Source organism: Mercenaria mercenaria, chromosome 1, assembly GCF_021730395.1.
Source record: "Mercenaria mercenaria strain notata chromosome 1, MADL_Memer_1, whole genome shotgun sequence".
NCBI classification, from domain to species: domain Eukaryota; kingdom Metazoa; phylum Mollusca; class Bivalvia; order Venerida; family Veneridae; genus Mercenaria; species Mercenaria mercenaria.
In genome coordinates, this window is record NC_069361.1 from 93,151,526 (window position 1) to 93,176,093 (window position 24,568).

Sequence of the window (24,568 nt, forward strand, 5' to 3'; positions counted from 1 at the left end):
ACATTGAACCAATGGTAATCACGAGTTGTATCGATTAATTGTTTGTGATATGACAGTGTCTTAATGACGTTGTATGCTGAACAATGTTTATGTGAAGTTACAGCAAGATATAAGCGACAGTAACAAAGATATGACACAAAAACAAAGTTAACCTTAAAAATAACCTAAGTATACCACCTTGGTGACCTTGACCTTGGGTATAATGTGCACAGCCCCTGCACATACTTTGTTTGTATGCTAGACAATGTTTATGTGAAGTTACAGTAAGATATAAGCAATAGTAACAAGAGCTCATAGAACATGAAATGCCCCCCTTGATGCATTCAGTAATTGCACAAGGAACAGAAATTATTTGGTCACTGTGCAGAGAAGTTCTACTATTCTTGGTCAAAGTGACCTTGACCTTTGACCTATTGACCTCAAAATCAAAAGGAGTCATCTGCTGGTCATGATAAACCTCCCTATTAAGTTTCGTGACACTAGGCCCAAGCATTCTCAAGTTATTGTCCGGATATATTTTAACTGTTCCTGGTCACTGTGACCTTGACCTTTGACCTACTGACCTCAAAATCAATAGGGGTCATCTACTGGTTATGATCAACCTCCTTATTAAGTTTCGTGATTCTCGGCCAAAGCGTTCTCAAGTTATCGTCCGGAAACGATTTTACTGTTCCAGCTCCCCGTGTCCTTGACCTTTGGCCTACTTACCTCAAAATCAATAGGGGTCATCTGCTGGTCATGACCAACCTTCCTATCAACTTTCATGAGGCCAAGCGTTCTTGAGTTATCATCCAGAAACCTTTGAACTGTTCCTGGTCACTGTAACCTTGACCTTTATCCTACTGATCTTAAAATCAATAGGGGTCATTTGCTGACCAGCCTCCCTACCAATATTCATGATCCTAGGCCCAAGAGTTCTTGAGTTATCATCCGGAAACTGTTTAACAGTTCTGGGTCACTGTGACCTTGACCTACTGATCTCAAAATCATTAGGGATCATCTGCTGGTTATGACCAACCACTCTATCAACTTCCATGATCCTGAGCTCAAGCGTTCTTGAGGTACTTCAGCCTTTCTTATATGATTGCTAGTATAATGATGATTTTATGGTGAAAAGAAAAAAAATTCTGAATAGAAAATTTATACTTGTACTTGTTTTCGTGTAATATGCTATATGTCATGCCATGAGCACTGTGCAATACCTGAAGTGTCATCCACTGACCTATAATTATTATTGACTTGTTTTTTTCCATTGGTGATGTCACAGCTTTATTACGTCAATGCGTGTGTAATTAATTCACCGACTGTCGGACATATAACTATACCGGATAAGGGTTAATGGAGAGCACAACATCTCAGTAAAATTCTATGTGTATGAGCGCATTGTTAGTTGTATTTTACAAGGATCAAAAATCCCTCACATACAAAATTGAATGAGTACAACGATCTGCTGCTCGATACATATGTAAAAACTATGGTCAAACAAGCACTGTCACCCAAATGCTTAATGATCTCAACTGGCAATCCCTTGAACAATGCTGCATTAAAAATTCCCTTATTATATTTTTTAAAATACGGTACAGTCTTATTGCAGTTGACCATAACTACCTCACACCTACAAGGAACCTGAACTACTTGATCCCACAATCTCGCACGCAATACCATTCAAACTCATTTTTTCCAAGAACAATTTGTTCCTGGAATGGTCTCCCCCAACACATACAGTCCAGCCCCAGTTAGATTCTATTCATCGAGAGGCTAGTCTAAATAATTCGATGTTTAGATTGTTTATATTTGTAACGGGCAATCTAAACATGTAAATGTCAAAACTTGGAGGGACCAAAATAATGGAGGTTAAATCACAGTACACAGTCATGTAAAGTTATTGATTTTATCGCTTGCGCATATTGGCGTGTTTACGCGGTAAAGTTAATCGTGTACAGTACATACATAGGTTTAAATCACCAGAAAATTCATAATTTTGGATATAATTTGATAATTTTTACATAAATCAATGAGGAATTGAATCCCCTTTCGATACATTAAGTTTTATTTGAATTTTAATATACTGGGTGCCGACCAGTCGCCGGACAGAAATCGGGGTTTTTCCATTGCCGTTTTATAAAAAATGAACACAAAAACATGAGACTTGCCCCGATAAATCTTCAGCTCATTTGTCTTCCAAAAATGTAAAAAACTCAAACAATCGGACGTAAAACATCGGATATTTTGAGGCTCAAAAAGGGTAATGAAATGCACTACAGCAAATAACAAGGTGGAATAGTCACCGGACAAATATTTCGAAGACTGATTATTTTTATTTGACGATGACAATTGTACCGAAAAAAAAAACAACTGATTATGTCCATCTGTCTTCTACGCCTTCTAGAAACATGTTTTCATGCACATTCGAAGTGATATACTATCCTCGGGGTCGAACTACATAACAGCAGTGATTTACCCATGTTACCATTGTAAACGAAATACTATCTGCAGAAAATATCTCGGTGCTTATGCCACCATAAGGAGCCAACAATCCAATCTATTTCCATTTTTGTTACTTTCAGAAAACCCAAGCAATCTATAAATATATTTTTATACAAATGAGGCTCGGAATGGATGTAAATATATATTATCATATGCAAGGGCATTCACTCGTGCGGTATTAACACATGACCTAGCAAATGATGCAGACGTTCATTCATTTTGCAGAAATAGTATTATGTTTTACCAATATGTGATCCAAGTGAGGAATGAATCAAAAAGAAAACTGTCGTCTGCAGTTTTAGGGGTCTGTGCTATACATGTAATTGTTCGAGACCCACTTGGTGCCCCCCAAAAATAAATCAAGTTGCGCTCTGCCATTCCAATGCCCCAAGGTCAGAGGACAGCAGTTTTGTTAACACGGGTGAGAATTGGTACGATATTCCTCGTTTATACTTACTTGTCAGTCAATGTTGATATATGAAAATGAAAACAAAGTGCTGAATGATTCCGATTAGCCGATTACTCCGATATAAGCGAAACAAAGCCTTAATTACGTTTGTCCGGTATATATTCCTGTCCGGTGACTGGTAGGCACCCAGTATGGCCAATTCGTAAAATAATCAGCATTTAAACCTATAGCATGTAAAGCGTTGGCACTGATGAAAATTTCATCAGAAGTTAATTTGCTTCAACTATTTTGGTCTTTCGAGTGTTTGACGCATGTGGGGATATTGCCCAAAGAAAAAATATCTCAATATTTCCTAGGATCGCGTCAAATTAGTTGGACTACGGGGAGGCTGCCAACTGTAACTTTCTAATCTATATCTATTCTATGTTTTTATCTTAGTAATTGTAGTTCTTTTTAATTTTGCACCTAATGAACTTGCTCATCTTTTAACAGTCTGTCCCAGACAAAGCGCCTCCCAGTAATAATTATAACTGACTGTTGGACAGTACATAGTAGATGAAGAGATGAATCTAACATCAAGTTACAAAATTTGACAGCTAAAAATGTTTGGGGAGAGATCTATTCATATCTATTCTCATGTGCTTGTTCATACATGAACATCTGAGACAAGTCGGCCACAACTTTACGCTGTTCTAAGTATCTATTTATCTAGTCCAACTTATTTGACGCGATTATAGGAAATATTGAGATATTTTTTTCATATGGGAAATATCCCCACTCGCATCAAACACTCGAATGACCAAAACGGCTGAAGCAATTACCGATGAAATTTTCATCGCTGCCGACACTTTAAATGCTATAGGTTTAAATGTCGATTATTTCACGAACTGGCCATAAATTAAAATAGAACTTAGATGTATTGAAAGGGGATTCTATTCCTCATTAATCTATGTTAAAATTATTAAATAATATCCAAAATTACGAATTTTCTGGTGATTTAAACCTTTGTATGTACTGTACACAATCAACGTTTACCGTGTGTTTACTCCATTTCAGATAGTGTATCTCTGCAACAAGACCTCATTAACTTAGAAACCTGGGAGAAGACATGGTCCATGGAGTTCAACCCGGACAAGTGTGAAGTCCTTAGAATCTTTAGAAAGAAAAATCCCGTGGTCTACAGTACCCCTACAAACTTCATAACATAGAGTTAAAAACTTGTGAGGCAGCTAAATACCTAGGCATAACCATTTCCAAAGATCTAAACTGGTCCAAACACATTGACAATATCACTTCCAAAGCAACTTCCACTCTTCGCTTCATACAACGGAATGTGAAAACTGACAATAAAAAGGTCAAAATTGCTGCCTATAACACCTATGTCCGCCCTCAACTTGAGTACTGTTCAAGCGTCTGGCATCCTTGGCAAAAAACCCTCACTAGCAAAGTCGAAAATGTCCAAAGGTCAGCTGCTAGGTACGTCATGTACGACTACAGTTACACCAGTAGTGTTACACAAATGCTGAAAACTTTAGAATGGAATACACTCCAATATAGAAGGTACACAACTCATTAGTAATGTTTTATAAAATAAGGACCCAGACAGTTGCAGTCGACCAATCTCATCTTATTCCAACTAGAAACCTAAATTACTTAATCCCCATGTCTCACACTCAGTACTTTTCTAACTCCTACTTCCCAAGGACCATCCGTCTCTGGAACTCCCTACCAACTTATGTTAAATCTAGCCCCAGTCTCAGTATCTATAGACTAGAGAGAGGCTGGCGGTGGTCAGTATGTAATTCTATTGCCTCTGCCCCATTTTATCTGTAGCATACTGTCTTTTTTATCTTTTATTATTTTAACATTGTAACATATCATTTCTTTAACAACTGTTTCTCTGACAGCGCCGCCCAGTGATAGTCGGAAATCGACGGTTGGGTGAAAGATGTAGATGTTTACACGCCATATATAACCAATAACTTTACATGACTGTGTACTGTGATTTAACTTCCATTATTTTGGTCCTTCAAAGTTTTGCCGTTAAGATTGTCCGTCACAAATATAAAACAATCTAAACGTCGAATTATTTTGACTACTAGTACTATTTACCTTTTCATACTGCTTAAGGCTGAGGCCCCCTTAGGGTAAACTAGCAGGTGCATGTCAAGTGCAAGAATAAAAGTATATTTTTTTAACTTCTCATACTTTTGAGCTTACTATTTATGTTTGGACGTGAATGATAACACCAGTTTTTCCGACCTGGCTGAGTTGAATATAATATCAGACTGAAATGAAAGTGATCACGAGTTTGACTAGATTTAGTGGTGTTCACCCTGGACGAGTATTTGAGCAATTACATAAGAAAACGCTTGAAAAAATATCTATAGTTTACTTTCCAGTGCTATTATGACACAACAATATCAGACAGACAGAGATGAGCTACACACAGAGCCGAATTAATACGATCAAATGTGAAAAATCTTAAGGAAACAAAATGGCCGAGACACAAAATTTTATTTATAGAGTATTTTTCATCAGAAAATTTACTATTTATGATTGTTAATAATCCTCTTATTGAGAAAAGTAAGTTACAAACCATTGTTTGTTCCTGGATTGCCTGACATGATTTTTGTCGCAGTAAATTAACGAATTCCTTTCGGTATTCTTTTATACCTTGGAAAATTTTGATTTCCAATACGTCATATGCTTGAAATAGCTACTCTGGGAATTTCCGCCCTGAATGGTTTCTTGCCTGTAGCATACGAGATTCTTTCGTATTCCGAATTGACGACTACCCGACAAAATAGATGCGCGCGCAGATATTGCTTAAAATAGACATGTGGGTTTTCCGTTTTACTTTCACTTTCGTAAAAGTTATTTTGGGATCGCCATGTTCCTATCGCATGCACAGGCACCAGTATCGGACCCGAGACAAAGAATATGGCCTTGCTTTTCATCCTAAATGAGTTCAAATTGAAAAATATGTAATGAAATATGAGCCCCCTACAATTGATACATAGTAGACATACGTATCTTTTGAAGGGAATCATATTTCATCACATATTTTTCATTTTGAACTCGTTTAGGATGAAAACAAGGCCATATTCTTTGTCCCAGGTCCGATACTGGTGCCTGTAACCGCGGTATCAAGTCAACTCGTCCCCTAGTCAACTCGTACCCCAGTCAACTCGTTCCCGATTTGGTCATTTCGTCCCCCAAAATTGGTCATTTCGTCCCCCTCATGATAAAATTTGGTCAACTCGTCCCCATTTTGGTCAATTCGTCCCCCTTTTGGTTTGTCCCCCTTAATATTTTAGGCATTTTTGCTTTTTTATGATATCTTTGACTTTAAAAACTGGTATTTAAAATCATCGTGTGTTTTGAAGGAGTTATATTGGAAATGGTGAACTTCAAATAATTAGGTTCGATAAAATAATAAAAGAAATATACTGAAAATATAAGAAATTTGACTGAAATAAAATTCAAAAAAATAAAAATAAATACAATGCCCTTAGTAATAAAAATATAAAATAATAGAAAATCTAATGAACGTTTTAGATATTATAGTAAGAAAGAGAGAGCAATAAGTCCTTATTCCTGGTCATAATAAAAGAGTTTTAATTAGAAATACAATAAAAAATAAATAAACAATAAATATCTGTCACAAATGTATTACTAAAGATTACTAGCATGCTTTATATTCATTTTTTGTCATTAAAATAAAAAAAATATTTCAAAAGTATGGAGACAGGGGTTTCTAAAAAAAAGTAGAATGAGCCTAATCCTACATACGAAAGGTGTTAAAGGTAATTAATCACATTAAAAGGCGTTGATTGGGCTGACTGGAAGGTGTTAATGGTATTTAATTGCATGAAAAGTTGTTGATTGACCAAATGAAATGTGTCAAAATTTTCCCCTAGTAGAATTAAATGTGTTAATAGTTGATTGGAGTGAGGAAATTATTTGTTATAATAAAGTTTAATAAAAAGTTTAATCTTATTCAAGAGTTTGAAAATAAGCCGCATCAAATTGATCAGGTCGGATATCCGGGCACTTTAGCGTATCGCGTTGCGTAGCAACAAGCCGAGGTGACAGCAAACGCTAAATTGTAATTGAAAAGCGTTTCATGTTTCACTAGTGCTGGTTGTTTTTCTTTGCTTAAAGTTAAATTTTGGGCAATATTAATAAGTCAGTGAATTTATAATGTAGCATGATGTTCCAGAAATCACTCCTGTGAAAGAAAACGTTCTTTTTTTAGGTTTCAGACGTGATATTCATCATTGATCCGTGTAAGCTGCGAGGTCTCATATTTGTGACGGACTGGATGAAAATCATAATTTAAAAAATTGGAGGTCTTTTAAAAATAAATAAAGTAGAGAATCTAGCTCAACTAATTAGGTTAATCCATTTGTTTCACTTTTCTCGTTCTAATTTGTAGCCTGCCATTAAAATAGTTCTGAAAGCCAGATAGCTTGAACTGTGGTGTCAAAAGTGATTCAGTCACGCCAAATTTAATTAAATCAACACCTCTTACCTAAATTCTGATTCGTGTGAGATTTAATGAGAGGTGTCAAAATTTAAAGCTTAATAGTACATTATGCGTAAATACTTGAGAAGGGATTTTTTCCCTCGAAGCGTATCAGGATCACAATATAAGATCTTTTTCTGCATTTATAACACAAAGGGATTTTTATATGTTACACGTGGAGATAAAATGATATATAATAACTGCATGCTAGCTTCTTTTTACGAAAAGCCAGGACGTATCAATAAATTGATGACTTCTATTTACGAAAATACTGTCTGCTTTGTAGTAAATTGTCAATTATTTAAAACTGTGAACGATAATTTGCATCCATATTTTTTTGTTAATTGTTATAGACTGTCACAATTGACTGCTTCCACATACCACAAAATTAAAGCATACATTCCAGTCATAAGTCATAAATCACTATGGAAACCAATCAGTATGTGGTATATTAATGAAAATCAGTTTCGACCAGTTCCTAATGACTATCACTAATTAATAGATTGATTTCCTGTTTGTTTTATCCCTCTGATGTACCCCTTCGGGGCCATATGGTATTTTCCTGTCTTATCCGTTTGATGTATGCCTTCAGGGTCTTATGATATTTGGAAGATGCACATTATTGTTATTTGCATGTCAATTATTGTCAAAGGGATTAAGAGAGCTACTACATAAAAAAAACCTTAATCAATACACATGCCCGAGCATATAGGCATATAGTTCATTTGAAATTTTAAAATCAATTCACCAAACTAATTTTTGACTGGAAGGACATTTCACATTTCTTCAAAAAAAAAAAAAATGACTGCAAATAAGATTACATAGAATAAAGTATAAGTTTTCAACTTTATTTAAATGACTTTCATACTTAATGTACTTCAACATTATAGTATTTTACATAAAACAAAATAAAATATATCGCACAAAATACATTTCAGCAAAATGGCAACAATATAATTATTTCAGAGCATTAAAACATTTAGAAAATCAGCTTATCAGCTTATTTTAAAAAGACATAAAAAATCAGAAAATTAATTTACTTAATTATTTGATCTGTTCATTCTTGAAAAGAAAATAACATTCTTTTTCAAGACACTTAAAAGATTCTCTGAAAGATGAAAGAAACAACTGTTACGATTTTAAGCAAAGAAGTTGAATAAAAAAATTGTTATGTTCTCAGATATTTAGTTTAGTTTAATATTTATATATGCAAACTGAGAAAATGTTGAATAAATTTGGAAACTTGTTTTAATTATAACTTATCCGTAGCGCCGAAGAGCTGACAATACATAATGTGTCACTTTTTCCAGACCGTTTTAAAATGCCACAAAATCAATTATTACAAAAACCCTACTTTTTTTGAAAAATATATAGATTGTACCACAGCGTAAGGACTGTAGATAATAAAAAAATTACTCTTGATTTGTTTTATTTGAAAATAAAAACATCAAAACCCCACCCCGCTATTTAATTGTGTAGTCCCGGGTCCTGCTTTCACCCCCAAAGGCGATTTGCTATCGATGCCCCGGTGTGACGTCATCCCGCCCTGATCAATACAACAATCTTTTGTCCAACTTGCAACAAAAAAAAAGAAAAAAAAACAAAAAAAAAAAAAACAACAGAAAATCCTTCTTTTTAAAATCGACTTTTTTAAAAAAAAAAGTTCTTAAAATAAACCAAAAGATTTTAAAATCTTTTTTTTATAGCTCTTTGAATAAACGAAAACTTAGTTATTTTTGGGGTATGCTGAAAAAAATCTATTTAGATTTCGCAAAATCTTCAATTAGGGGAAATCTGATTTTAAATTAAAACTATAAATTTTTTTTTTAAAAATCGTTTTAAAGCTTTTATTAAAGTAAAATTTACGTGTGTTCCAAATTTTCAAAAAAAAAATATTTTATTAAGGTGTTTTTAAAGCGAAGTGATAAATTTTTTTTTAAAATCTTTTTGGTTTTTTTATTAAAATATTTTTTGTAAGTTTGTGTCTTTTTTAAAGAAAAATATTTATGAAAAGGGGGTTTTGAAACGAAAAAATTTTAACGGGTGTTTCGCCGGGTTTTTATAGGGGCAAAATTTCAAGTGGGGCAAAATAAAAGACAAAAAATTGAAATTGAAAATACTGTCAGATCGGGGAAAATTTCAGTCGTGTTATTTAAATATCGCATTTTTTTGCCGGCCAAAATATTGAAATTATGGTGGATTGGATCGTTGGTTTTGATTTAGGATTGCTCGGGCGAAAAAAAACCCAGATGTACTAGACGGTGATTGTGTTTTTTTAATTCAAAGTTTTATACTTATAGGGACGATTTCGCAAAATGTTTTTGATATAAAATTATTTCCTTTTTTGGTACAAAAAAAGCATTCTTGTTTTAAATTAGAAAACACAGGTAAAAAAAAAAAAAATTGATTTGTTAATCAAATAATTTTCCATTGTTAAGCGGGGATAAACGTAATTTAATTAAGGTGGTTTTCTCACCGTTTGAAAAGTGTGAATTGAGCGGTATATTCGGTCAAATTGTGCCGATCTTTCACCCGACAATTTTAGATTATTACTTTTAACAAACGAAATTTTTCAGTTTTACAATTTTTTTTTCTTTAATACTTTTTCCCATATAAAAATGTCTTTAAAAGATTAAATTGATTATTTGTTTAGGAATCCCCTTTTTAATTTCATTATTTTTATTATATATATATTATAATAATATATATATATTATTATTATATATATATATAAAATATATATTATTCTTTTTCAACTATTGTTGATACAATTTTTTTGTTTTTAAACAATTTGATGACGTTGAAAATATGACACGTGCAACAACACGAGCTGTTGTTTTAAAATTGCATACAAAGCGTTCCCTATGCGGGGGATCATTTATAAAAAGTGTTTAGCTTGATTATGATTGAGTGATTATGTGAAGCCTTTGGAATTTTTTAAAAAATAAGATTCCTTTTATAATTTTTCTTTTACTAAAAAATCTGTCTCGATTTTTTTTATTTTGATTTTTGCGCATACGAATCAGGCAATTCTTGGTTTTTTTTTTTCAAAGCCCACTATTATTATTATTTCTTGAAACTTAAAATGAACACGCAAAATTTTCCCTAAAAAAGTCAAAAGGGTTTTTTTTTTAAAAACTCTTTTCCCTTAAATTTTAAGATTTGATTTTGCCTTCAGTAAATTTCGCGCATAAAAAATCGGGCGAATCAAACAAATTAGTTTAATCATACTAAAAAAAATATTTTCCCCTAAAATGAATGACCGTAGAAATTTTTTGAATAAAATCATTTAAATAAGTTAAAAATTATACTTTAAAATTTTTTCTAAAAAATTCATTTTTTAAAATTTTATGTCTAGTTTTGGGCCTGCAACTTGAATTTTCGGCGCATATAACTTGGCGAAATATCACCTTATTTTTTTCGTTTAAAAACACCTTTATTAATTTTTTTTCCTGAAAAATGACATCAAATTTAATATACTTAATGAAAAATTTAAAAAGATTTAAAGAAAATTTCACTTTAGTTTTTATATCTTGTTTTTGCCCGCCCTTTGGTTTTTCCGCCATTAGAATCGGCAAATTCCTAGAAACCGTATACTTTTCCCTTAAAAAACACGTAAAAAATTTTTTTTTCTTAAAAAAAAGTTTTTTTTTTTTTAAAAAAAGTTTAAAAGATTTTCTAAAATTTCATTATTTAAAATTTTATGTCTAGATTTTCCCTGCAACTTGAAATTTCTGCGCATATAAACTCGGCAAAATCTCACCTATACTTTTTTTTCGTTCCCCCCCCCCCCACCTTATTATAATTTTTTTTTAAAAAAATGAATCAAATTTATAATATTTTTTAAATAAAAACACAAAAAGTTTTGAAAGAAAATTTCATCATTTTGATTTTATATCTTTGATTTTGCCGAACTTGAGATTTCCGCACATGTGATCAGGCGAAATCTGCCCAGTTTTTTTTGCTTAAAAACACGCTAAATAAAATTTTTTCTAAAAATTGAATCACACGAAATCAAATTTTTTAATAAGCTTAAATGATTTTTTAAAATATTCATAGTTTAAAATTTTATGTCTAGTTTTTGCCTACCTTAAAATTTCTGCCATATAATCGGGCGAAATCTCCCGATACGTTTTTTTTTTCAAAAAAAACCTTATATAAAAATTTTTTTTTTGAAAATGCTGCAAACTTTTATATTTTTAAAAAAAAAACTGTTTAGAAAAAAAATTCATCATTTAGATTTTATTCTTGATTTGGGCCCGCCTTGAGTTTTCCGCACTGTAAAATCGGGCGAAATTGCCATATTTTTTTTTCGCTTCAAAAACCCGCAAAAATATAAATATTTTTTTTAATTGCATGCACCAAAATTCTTTTTTTATAAAGTTTTTAAAAGTTTTCTAAAATATTTTTAGTTTAATTTTTTTATGTCGTGTTTGAAATTTGAAATTTCTGCGTTTAAAAACTCTGGCAAAATCTCACCCGTATAGTTTTTTTTTCAAAACCACCTTTATATAATTTTTTTTTCCTGAAAATTACATGCAAACTTTAAATATATTCTTAATAAAAACACTAAAAATTTAGAAAGAAATTTCACTTTAGTTTTTATTTGTTTTTGCCCGACCTTGAGTTTGACATGTAAATCAGGCGAAATCTGACCAGTTACGTTTTCGTTTTCAAAAACCGCAATAAAAATATTTTTTTTGAAATTGACATGCAAAATTAAAATTTAAATTTTTAATAAAAATTTAAAATGATTTTTAAAAATTATTGTTTAAATTTTAGTCTAGATTTTCCTACCACTTTAAAAATTTCTGCGCTAAAAAACTCTGGCGAATCATCACCGTATCGTTTTTCGTTTCAAAAAAAACCTTTATATATAAATTTTTTTCTTGAAAATGACATCAAACTTTTAAATTATTCAAATTTAAAAAAAAAAAAAATTTTTAGAAGAAAATTCTTTCACTTTGTTTTATTTTTGATTTTGCCCGACATTTGGATTCCCGCACATTTTGATGGGCAAAATCTAGCCCCATATCTTTTTCGTTTAAAAAACCGCAAAATAAAAAATTTTTTTCTTGAAAATTGAATGCACACGAATTCTATTTTTTTAAATAAAGCAAAATGTTTTTGAAAAAAATATTATTATTTTTAAATTTTTGTCAGATTTCCCCCTAATTTGTTGTTCGTTATTCATTTCCCTCCCGTATTTTTAGTATAAATATTTATGAAAAAAAAACGATTAATTTTCATATTTGATTTTTTTTCTCAAAAATAGTTTTAAAAAGGGGGCCCGAAAAAGGGGCGAAATGCCACTTAAAATCGCCGGGGGGGACAATGACCAAAACGGGCAGTTGACTGATGGGGGAGGGAGGGGGAAAACGGCCGCGCAGGGTTGCAAAGTGCGTGTCAATTATGGGAAAAAAATAGCCATCTAAAATTACCCGTACTTAGGATCCCTTTAGAATTTTTTAGAAAAATTGTCCGTTTCGGTTTTCGATACATGGGAATGGGAAAAAAATTTTTTTGGGAAAGAGGTTTCATTTATGTTGTTGTTCAATACGAAAGCAAAAAATGTCTTTGATGACTTAAAATATTAGGGTATAAGGTGCTTGGTAATTTTTTTTTAGCTTGAATTTTTATAATTTTAAAACATTCTTTTTCTGGCATGCAAACAGACCCTAAATACTTTTTAAATGTTTGCTTTTGTGTTTTTTTTTCTATGTCTCAAATGAAATTGAGCTATCCTCTACTGATAATCGTGTTATGTAAAAAAATCTTTAAATTGAAAAGTTTTTTGCAGAAATTTAAAAAGCTGAATTTTTTAAAAAGGAATAATTATTTTCTGATTGATAGTAAAAAACATAGGGGGAATTTGTTTAATGGGTTTTAAACTAATAATGGAAAAATGACCAAAGCTATCCTGAAACCCCCCAAAATTGGGCTATGTAAACAAGGGCGGAGGAAAAACACAAAATCTTTTTTAAAAGCTGAATTTTTTGAAAAAAAGAGCTTTTCTTTTATATACAGAAAAAAAAACTAAATTTTTTTTCTTTTTTGGGAAGGGAGAAAGGGAAAAATAAGTTAGCTATTGCTATCCCAAAACCCCTGGAAAGTAAAAAAATTATTTTTAGAGTGAATTTTCCTGTGTCAGCCCCCGACCGACAAAATGAAAGTATGTTGAAAAAGGGGTTTTAACTGCAATAGTGAATTAAATAAAAACTGCATTAAATTTTATATAAAAATTAGTGGTAAACATTCACCGAGGGTTTTAGAAGTATTCGAAACGTAAGCCCTAAAACGACGGTGGTTTTTTGTAATTTTTTAAAACATTTAAAATTTTAAAATCCTTTAAATTTTAAAATAAATTTTTTAACTGTACGCCAAAAAAATTTATGACAAAACTTAAGGACTTTAAAAAAAATTTTTTCGAAATTTTTCCCTTACGTCCCCCCCACGTTTCAAGCCAAATTGGTAAAAATTTTTGAGAGGGGTTTTTAAATTTCAGAAATAATTTCCCCCAAAAATAAACACAAATTGAATAAAAAAAGGGTTCCCAAGCAAATAAAAAAAGGGGTGACCAAAAAGTTAAATGTTTTGGCCGCGCCATGGAAAACAAACACAGTGCGTTTCCGACCAGCTCCGTGAAAATCTGGTCCTGTTTTTTCACTAACGGTTTTCTGAAATTTGCAATGACTTTAAAAGGAATTCATCGTCATATTTAATAAAATCTCTGTTTTTTATATGGAAAGGGGAAAAAGTCTGATTTGACAAATGTAAAAATTTTAAAAAATTATACTTTTTTGGATAATTATGTTGTCAACTAAATACCGTCTGTGAGGCCTAAGTGCAGACAAGCCTGGTTTTGTATCAATACTGTAAAAAAATGCCCTAAGTTTCTCGGTTTTCGATGCTACGGTGGAGTCCCATGTTATCTCCGCATTTTTCGTGTTTTAAAAAAGCATCAGTGGAACTGGTATATAGGGTTTTTTTTAGAAAACCATGCTCGACTGTTGTCCTGTTAGTTTTAACCTGGTGCATGGTATATTTTGGGAAAGTGACTGGGGTCCAGAACCGGCTCTAGAAAACCCCGTGGAGGGCGGTGGGTCCGGCAATAAATAAGAATACTGAGAAAACGGTAAAAAATTTGATAAAAGAAATATGGTACTATATTTTATCTTTAAAAAACGTTTTTCAAAAATTTTTTTAAATAATGGTTAGTACAGAAAATGGTATTTATTATTTTTTCTATGGAAAAATCGATCGCAAATTCGAAAAATTTTAATAAAATTCTTCTTGTACTGTAATACCAGGTGAGCTCTATAGGCAATTGTGGTAAAACGTTTTAATTATTTGCAAAATGTTTTTTTCTTTGTTTTTGTAAATTTTATATTATACTCCCGTCACTAAAAAAGTTCCCCTCTAGGGCCCCTTTATATTTTAAAAATCGCACTGGAGGTTTTAAAAGTTAACAGGACAAATTTTTTGACGCAGCGAGTGTCACTGGTGAAAAGATTTGTCAATTCGATTAACTCCTTTGGGGCACGGGCTCCGGGGCTGCACGTGCAAAATGTCTTTTTCCCAATGTCGACATGTACGAATTTTTAATCCAAATCATTCATCGCATTTAAAAAGTTATGACAGATTCAAAGGAATCTTTTAAAAAAAACAGAATATCCTTGCAAAGAAGCCCGTTTAAGGCACGATCAACGCCTTTTGGCCTTTGGCATGGTTGACCCCGTTTCATTCGCAAAAGTGCACGTCGTATATGCTGTTTCCCCAGCAGTCTGAAAGGGGTTAGGAGCATGATAGCGGGCTTTGAGAAATAGACCGCGACAGGCCATAAAAAGGGTATCGAATTGATAAAAAGTAAAGGGATATATTAGTCGAATTTTCGTGACGCGGTATATATAACTCTCCTCGGTTCGAGAAATTGATGAAATGAAATTTAACAGCGTTTTCCGGTGTCATGTTTTTCATTTACCAAACAGTAAAACGAATTAAAAATATTGAACAAAATTTTTTTAAATACTGAAAAAAAGAGGGGTTTTATCATTTTTATTCTCGCCCCAGAAGAAAAAAAAACAAAAGTGAACAAAACCAAGTTTTCCCCTACGATATCAGTTTTTCTTTTGTTTTTAATACTAAAAAAAATACTAGTATTGTCGCATTGTTTTAATAATATAAAGGTTCTTTTAGTGGTACCTTTAGTTGATGATAACTTCATATTTAATAAGCTTCCATGTGACATTTGCTTTTTTTATAACCATCTCTTTAGTATTGTCTTGTCATTTAGCAGTTTGTATATGCTTTGGCGCAGATCAGAAGGTGTTATTATGTAATCTTTACTATTGAAACTCTTGGTATAATTAAATCATTTAATTTTTATGAATTGTGCAGACTATTCTGTGAGATTAAACTAAGTACTAAAGGAAATGATTTTACTTACAGCTCTTATATATAGGATATGTTGTATTTGTTTGTACTTGTTTGTACTTGTTAAAAAGCTCATTCAGATCTTAAGTGTATTGTTGCATGTCTTGCTGACTTAAAACAAAACTTATCTTGGTAGTGTCAATTAATGACTGTCATACTAAATAAAGACTTCACTAAAATTAAAAAAAGCGTAGCCAAGAACTAAATGGACAGAACAGTCAGAAGTATGCCTAATTTGTGAATCTTTGCATTTATAACATCTTATCAACTGAATGCATTTAACATTTTCTAAGCTCTAATCTCTCAGCTGGGACCCAATGTAGACTGACAAACTTGAATATAAATAAATTAATGAAATATAAAATTCAGATAGATCTATAAAATCTGAACATGTCTAAGTCTGGTTAAATATTAAAAATTTTAATCACTTGTTGCACAGTTAAATGAAAAGAAAGCAATGCAGCAAAAACAAAATAGTTAAAAAAGATATACCGTTGGTCTCTTCCATTCAAATGGCCTTGGAGGTGACTTGCTGAAGAAAATGGATGAATCCTGTGCTGGGAATTCGGGATCTTCAAACAAGCATCCCTCTTCTTTGCACTTCTTTACAATTTCTTCATAACTCTGTTTTTCCAGCCCGGCAAATGGGTTTTTCTTCTCCCTACGACTACTCCTTCCAGTCACGCCGCCACGCTGGGTATCCCGCGAGCCCCCACCGTAACTGTATCTAAATCCACTGTCCCCACCATCACCACCACCTCCTCCGAAACTTATTTTCATATTTCCAAACCTTGATTTAAATCCTCCAAAATCCATCATTCCGCCTCCCGACGATCCGTCGTCGTCACCGTCGGTATAAGTTTTAGTTTCTACCCTAGGCGGTCCTCTTCCGTCCGAGATGATGGTTCGTACAGTCCTAGTAGTTCTATACGGCATAATGACTATATATTATTGGGTCGTTTGTTATATAGATCAAAACACGAACGTCAATATAATGTGTATTGGCAGCACGTGAAGCGGAAAAAAAACGGGAACCAATCCAAATTTTTCACGGTCGAACTGAAATTAGAAACGACAGCAACGTTAGCGAAGAACCATTTATATTTTGTAAGACATGGAAATGGTAACTTTTAATACATATAACATGCATTAAAAACCGCGTTTACCTTAATATTTATCACTTTGCCGTCAGATCCAAAAGTTGCTGGAACAGGGACTCAGCAGTACTTTCCGGACGAGTCCATTTATATGTGGGTAGGAGTTTATCAAATAGCGGTAAATTATTCAGCCGTGAAAATACTCTTAAAGGTTTATCCTACTATCGATCTATTCGTCCTATCAAGCATATCGTAGCACTTAGTCATACATTAATGCCTGGTTATTTTGAAAAAGCAAGAAGTGTTTCTCCATGTTCTCTGACAGCGCCGACCAGTCATAATCGGAAATCGATTGTTGGTTGTACCGATGTAGATGTAGATGTAGAAGTAACAAAGGAATGCCTTTTTTCTTTTTGCGAGACTGTGTATACAATACAGCATGACTCGTATAATCTCAACCTCCGTGCAGGAATATTGTCAATCTGTACCGATAAGGGGAGGTAACACTGTGTTGGAGTTTGGGATAATCTTTGTATAGATCTACTAGAAGTTTTAAAAACAATATTTTTGCAAATGTGGGCGAAATACTGTTAAAAGAAAATACAAAACAAGACGCATAAAATAATAATAAAAAAACAAACAATTCTAAAGAGACGTGTTTATTATATCATGATTCTATTCACTACTTCTCGTATTGGATTTATCTTTGAAACAGCCTCTGGGCTTCTCTGCATAACTACATTATATATCACATAGAGCTATGCTAGTCTAGTCAATAGTCAATGTGGACGGTTTAGTCTATGATCTATATAAAATAATAGTACGACAGTGTTTCATGATGAGTGTTTTAAGCAGAATAAAGAGGGTAATAACTGGAGTAACTTTACAAGAAAGATACGAAGCAGCTATGGTGTTGAGCGGTGTAGGAGATGCTCTGGGTTACAAGAACGGTATCTGGGAGTTCTGCCACTACGGAGAAGAAATTCACGAGGAACTGGAAGACTTGGGTGGTTTGAACAAAATTAAAGTGTCGTTACCAGACTGGAAGGTCAGTGATGATACAGTGATGCATATGGCGACGGCGGAGGCCCTTATAGAGTGGTTTGATTTGACAAACACGGACGGCGTAAGCTCAGAGCCACAGGAACAACTGTACTTAAAATTTGCCGCGAAATATAAAGAATGTTTGCATGACATGAAAGGGAGAGCACCAGGTGCCACTTGTGTGGGTTCTTGCGGTCTTTTAAAACCGGACGAAAGTGGCGGCTATATTATTCCATTCAATAAGAAAGGTGGTGGTTGTGGCGCTGCTATGAGGGCTATGTGTATTGGATTGTTTTACCCACATCCTGAAGACCTTGAAAATCTCATCACAGTTAGTGTTGAATCGGGACGTATGACACATCATCATCCTACTGGGTACCTAGGGGCTCTTACCACAGCCTTGTTCACGTCATATTCAATCCAAGGGAGACCATTGAAAGAGTGGGGAGCGGGTTTAATGGAAACACTGCCGAAAGCGCTTGAATACATCAAAGAAAGTAAAATTGATGTGGAACAAAATGTAGAAGCTTGGGACTACTTCACGAGGCAGTGGACAAAGTATCTGCAACTTCGGGGTATATCTGACGGCAAAAGTTCTCCGAAGTTCCCAAAAAACTTTGGGGTTAAAGAACGCGATGCGTTCTACAGCTCCATTGGTTATATGCGTGGCGGTTTTGGCGGGAAAAGTGGTCATGATGCCCCTATGATTGCGTACGATTCGTTGCTGGGCTATAACGGCTCGTGGCCAGATCTATGTAACAGGGCTATGTTCCATGCTGGAGACAGCGACAGTACAGGTGTTATCGCTGCGTGTTGCTATGGTGCTATGTTTGGATATAAAGGTGTCAACAAAAACAACTACATAAATCTAGAATATCGAGAGCGTCTGAGGGGACTCGGTGAGAAGTTGTATAGAGTAAGCCACCCAGACAAATTTAAGAAACAGCAAACGAAAGCAGAAGATAATACAGGGTCTTTACCCAAACCTTCGACAAGTAAAAGTAGTGATGAATAAAAGAAATGAAGTTGCAAATCACGGTGATTCAGGTAGGCCTACTCAGTTCAAAAGACATTGTGTCGTGAAATATAAAAAGGTAGTAGATCTGTCTGTATGATTTGAAAGTAAGAAAAGTAAGAAGTGTAGTTACTTTTACCAACGGTTGATGGCAGTGGCGGAATAAGGTTCAGAATAGTTCTATACCGTAACTCTAGTTTAATACCTCTCCGGACGGCCTGAAATATCAGATTAAAAGCGACATTTACATCACGAGTAGGACAAAGTTCAGAACAGCAACACTGTGAGTTAGATTAGTGCAATATAGGCATCATTATTTTCATAATTACATACCTCATGGATACCCTGCTGAATAGTAGAGCTAGAACACATGTAAAAGTTATTTGCGGTCATTTCAGACTTGTAAGCTACCTCTGTTTCTTATGTATTAACAGAACATTATTTTGCTATTTATTTCTTTTATTATTAGAATATATAAAGGTGTAATACTAATGCATTGTTTCTTTTCTAATACTAGGCCCTAGCAAGTTTAATAATAAACGGAGCTGCGTTTTCAAAACGCAAACTCATATATTATTTAGGTCAGTTTGTAGGTCTTTCTGCAAGGCTTGTGCTGTTAATGAAGGTTTTTAAGTTTGAAGGCGAATGTCATACGAGGGTCAAGGTCATTTATATATCGGTCAGTTTGTAGGCCTTGCCACACACATTGTTGAATGAGAGTATGATATTTGTTATTTAAAAGGCATACTTCTGTAATAACATATTTGCTGTATGCAAAATATTTGTACTTTTCGATGAAAGAGCTTCGATCATATTTTGATCAAAGTGTTACAATTTGTAAACCACAGCGTAATAAATATATCATTAATTTTACACAGAAATATCAGTGATAAGTAACTATAGTATAAATGTATGTGTATGAAGGGGCATTATTTGAATGTGTCACAATAATGTAGAGGGATCTTGTGCTGAAACATTAAATAAAATAATTTGATTTTATCCCATTGTGTTATATTCGCGTAACAGGGGCTTCATATATTTACGATAAAACCATTTTACAGTTTTGTATAGGTGTTGTATATTAACATTTTTTCTGATCCTGTCATTGTTGGAAAATTGAAAGATGTGTCTTACGATTTTATACCGCTTTGTGAAAGGCTAGATGTGATATTTCTGTGGCCAAATAACTCCATTAAATAGTTCTCACATTACTAGATAGTTCTAAAATGAATTTTATCCAGGTTTTAGCTCACCTGAGCACAAAGTGCTCATTGTGAGGTATTGTGATCACGCTGTGTCCGTTGTGCGTCCGTCCGTCCGTCAACAACTGTGTTTAAAAGACATCTCCTCCAAAACCACTGAATGGATTTTGATGAAACTTGACATGGATGTTCCTTGGATAGTCCTTTACCAAAGGTGCTCAAACAATTCCGCTTGGTTGCACATAGGGGCCGCCAGAGCTAAAACAGGAAAATCTTCGAACGACATCTCCTCCTAAACCAATGGTCTGATTTTGAAATAATTTCGCACAAATGGTCATTATGTCATCAGAATTGTTCAAATTATACCGATTCGTCAAAAAACATGGCCGCCAGGGGGCGTGGTCACTTTACATACTTTGTATATAGTGGGAATTTAAAAAATCTTCTTGTGTGAAACTGCTAGCCCGATTTTAAAATAATTTTTCACAAATGGTCCTTGTGTGACCCTCTGCCAAGATTGTTCAAATTATTTTGATTCGTCAAAAAAAAAACATGGCCGCCAGAGGGCGTGGTCGCTTTTCCCTATATGTATATAGTAGAAACTTTAAAAATCTTCTTGTGTGAAACTGCTGGCCTGATTTTAAAATAATTTTACACAAGTGAGTCTTGTGTGACTCTCTACAAAGATTATTCAGGTTATTCCGATTCGTCAAAAAACATGACTGCCAGAGGGCGTGGTCACTTTTCCGTATATGTAAATAGTAGAAACTTAGAAAATGTGTTGGCCCGATTTTAAAATAATTTCACACAAATTGTCCTTGTGTGACCTTCTAAAAATTTTAATCAATTTTTTTCTGATTCATCTGCCAGAGGGCGTGGTCACTTTTCATTAACAATTTCTTTAAACAACATCTCCTCCAAAACCACTGAATGGATTTTGATGAAACTTTACTTAAATGACCTTTAGATAGCCCTCTTTCAAAGTTGTTCAAATGGTTCCGGTTCATTGAACATATATGTCTTTTTGGTTAAAAATAGGTTTTCAGCTATCAGACTTTAAACATCTTTTTCTCTAGAGCTTTGATATTTGGCTTGTGATATAAAGGTTTAACTCTCTACCATACTTGTCCAAATTATTTCCCTACCATGCCCCTGTGTGTGACCTGTACTTACTATAAGCTTATGTATAAGAAACTTTGAAAATCTTCTTCTCTGAATCAGTAATAGCTAGACCTTGATATTTGGTGTGTGATATCAGATTTGTGCTGTCTACCGTAATTGTCCAAATTATTGCCCTAAGTTCAAACATGTGTGTGGCATGTATATAATATAGGCTAACACAGAAGAAACCTAACTCTGTACCTGTACCATTCCGTTATACAAACACACTTGAAGCCTTGTACACAGGTAAGCGCTTTATTTTCATTGACCCTCTTGTTTAACTTCTGAACCAGTTTCAGGGAGATGAGAAGTGATATTACACTGTTTTTTTCGTAGGATAAGCAAGAAATGCCTGTAAAGTTATTCATTTCTGTTAGATATGTTGGGCATCTCGTGGAAAGTTTAGATCATACAATGTCCAATAGTCTACGGATTTTATAAGCAGTGGTATTTACATTATCTTGAGATTGCTAATATTAAAAGAAAAAGAAAAGAAAAAACATACGGAACATTTAAATCCACAACAAACATTGAAATTTTCTTTCTTAAAGTTCTTCTTTGACAGCTTGCGAAGAGATATACACAACTTTAATTGGAATTGCTGCATTGACATTTATATAAATACATATGCAAAAAATGTAACCACCCAAATTCAAATCGCTGCCAAAAATAATATCCCAAATAAAAACGTTAAAGTACGACCCTCGGGTGTCCCTTGGATGAGCAACGAAATAAGAAAACACATACGATGACGAAAACGGGCCTACAGAAAAGCAAAAAGAACAAACTCTCCAAATCACTGGCAGAAATTGTGGCCACTCTGAAATAAAACAGTTAAGCTCATCCGTGCAGCCAAATCTGAATATTTCTTAAAACTTTCTGACAAACTTAAAAACGGCTCCATTTCCTCCAAAGATTGGTGGGCAACGCTTAAATCTTTCATCTCTAATACAATCAATAACTCTATCCCCACACTAATTAATCCAAACACACATCAGATCGCTTTCTCTGATCTTGAAAAAAGCTAACCTTTTAAACGGCTGTTTCCAGGCGCAAGCAAAAATTGATGATGACAATAGAGAAGTACCTGATCTGGGACGATCCAACTCTACACGTTTCATAAATGAAATCTATCTTAACCCGGCAGAGACCGAAGAGTCTTAAAATCATTACAGGTTCAAAAGGCCGCATAAACAACAAAATTCTTCGTGAAGCTTCACACGAACTATCTTTTCCTCTTTGTGACATGTTCAATACTACTTCTTTACAATAATCCGCGGTACCAAGTATGTGCAAAGAAGCACATGTTACTGCAGTGTATAAGAAAGGCGAAGTCTCCATATTGAGCAATAACAGACCCATTTCACTCCTAAATACCGTTGAAAGGGCCTTTCAAACACGTCATTAACCATCTTCATGATTCGCGTTTCCTTACTCCTGTCCAGTCTGGTTTCATTCCAGGTGACTACAGTTAATCTATTTGTTTACATATACGACACCATCTGTAGGGCACTCGATAATGTCCTAGAAGTGCGAGTTGTCTTTTTCGGTATCAGCAAGGCATTTGGCGCAAAGGTCTACTTTCTTAACTTAAATACCGGTGCTCTTGAATAACCGGATCTCTTCTCAACTGTTTTTCATTAGCATTTTCTCGTGCAAATATCTACTATAGTTTCTTTTAAAGATATCGGAAATTGTAACCTAGCTTTATGTTTGTCTTGTGGTAAGGGATACACATCCCGGCCAACGTCAGAGACGTCTTCATTAACGTCAACTTTATGAATTTTTTCGGCGTTAGCTGAATAACATGGAATGTTACCTAGATTCTGTAGTAATCGGGACACGGAACAGGTGCGCGCTGAGAAGATAAACCATTTATTAAGTCTTAAATGACATTGCTTATCAGAAGGCACATATTAAATGGAACATATTTAGTAGTTTTGTTACCCTAAACTAAAATGATATATTCTAATTTAAAGTTTTTAGTAATTTATCACCGCTAGAGAAATCGAAAGTAAACTTCTTCCCCCGTTGCGTACCTCGCTTATGGATGAATGAGTTGTGGCTGGTTGTAACTGTAGAGTCAGTGTACCCGGTGTCGGACTGTACGCGGTTTCGCACACACGGCAAATTCATGTTCTTCGTGAAAATAAAGCAGAAAATTTAACAATTCTTTATTATTATTTCACGAAACTGAGTTATTCCCAACATAATTTGACACCAGGGGTCTTTCCCCACTGGAACCTCGCTCTTGCAAGTGCAGACAAAAACAAATACAACACCAAGGGAGGCCAGTAGGTCAGCTGAATTTTTTTAAATTTCATGAAAATAATGACTATGCAAACAACAACAATGTGCAAATTAAATTTAGAAATCGCTATTCCATCATATATTATGTAAGTATTTACCTATTACTTTACCCAAATAAAAACGATTTCAACATTTATTGAAGGTATCCCAATCTGCAAATGTTTGATTTTTTGCTTTAAGTGTTATTTTTTTAACTGAGAACTTAATCAAGTAATTAGAGTTATGGGGGTCACTACTAGTGATTTAAAAGCTAGGGTTTTATTTTCATGTCAACTGCTTTAGCCTTTTCCAGTCCAACTAATTGTACGCAGGTCGGTTACTTGTGGGGGATTCTGACCCATCAAGAAATTATTTCAGAATCAGCCCAGGACGTCAAATCATTTTGACCTTCTATCGCTGAAAGGATACCTCTTGATCATTTAAATTTGCTGCTTAGTTGAAATATTTGCAAATGAATAATGTGTTCGTATATGCATATCCAAATATTTTCTGTCTGTACATCCTGTTTAATTCTGAATTTTTCATGCACCAAACATTATTACCTCTACGCCGTTTGTCTTTTTAAAGACATTTCTTGTTAATCTATAAGATACAGGTGGTATAGTACGTCATCAACGGGTACGCGCAACACTTCCCGATGCGGCTTTTTTGTGTCAAAACACCTCGCTTGCGAGTGTATTTCATTAGTAACGAATAGATTTGGAAGTGACACATAGTCTAAAGTACCTACATGTGTCTCTAGTTTATCACTGACGTTTGCATTTATCAAGAAAGCCTTCGTAAAATTCGTGCACAACGCACTTCATGGAACCCCCCCCCCCCCCCCCCCCCCCCCCCCCCCCCCCCCCCCAACACACATAAAAAGAGTTTACATGCATT

General features: G+C 34.0%; 3 protein-coding genes across 4 annotated transcripts in view; 1 reads left to right on the top strand and 2 right to left on the bottom strand.

The window, feature by feature from the left end:
* Window positions 1-17,158, bottom strand: part of LOC123530255 (calpain-B-like) — a 242,053-nt gene extending 224,895 nt beyond the window's left edge. The window contains exons 1-2 of the mRNA XM_053517603.1: window positions 17,027-17,158; window positions 16,353-16,919 (exon numbers count right to left, since the gene is read on the bottom strand). Coding sequence (XP_053373578.1) covers window positions 16,353-16,796 — 444 coding nt within the window. The 5' untranslated portion in view covers window positions 16,797-16,919; window positions 17,027-17,158. The remainder of the gene's footprint in view (window positions 1-16,352; window positions 16,920-17,026) is intronic.
* The window catches only part of LOC123530206 (uncharacterized), a 273,691-nt gene that overhangs the window by 150,345 nt on the left and 98,778 nt on the right, over window positions 1-24,568 (bottom strand). The window lies entirely within an intron of this gene.
* LOC123530266 (ADP-ribosylhydrolase ARH1-like) lies at window positions 17,259-19,124 on the top strand. The gene has a single exon (XM_045311040.2). It carries the CDS (start codon window positions 17,793-17,795, stop codon window positions 19,014-19,016), a length of 1,224 nt encoding a protein of 407 aa, XP_045166975.2. The 5' UTR covers window positions 17,259-17,792; the 3' UTR covers window positions 19,017-19,124.

Bases quoted from the DNA above. Each gene is read 5' to 3' on its own strand.
- LOC123530266 (XM_045311040.2), top strand. From the start codon at position 17,793: ATGATGAGTGTTTTAAGCAGAATAAAGAGGGTAATAACTGGAGTAACT.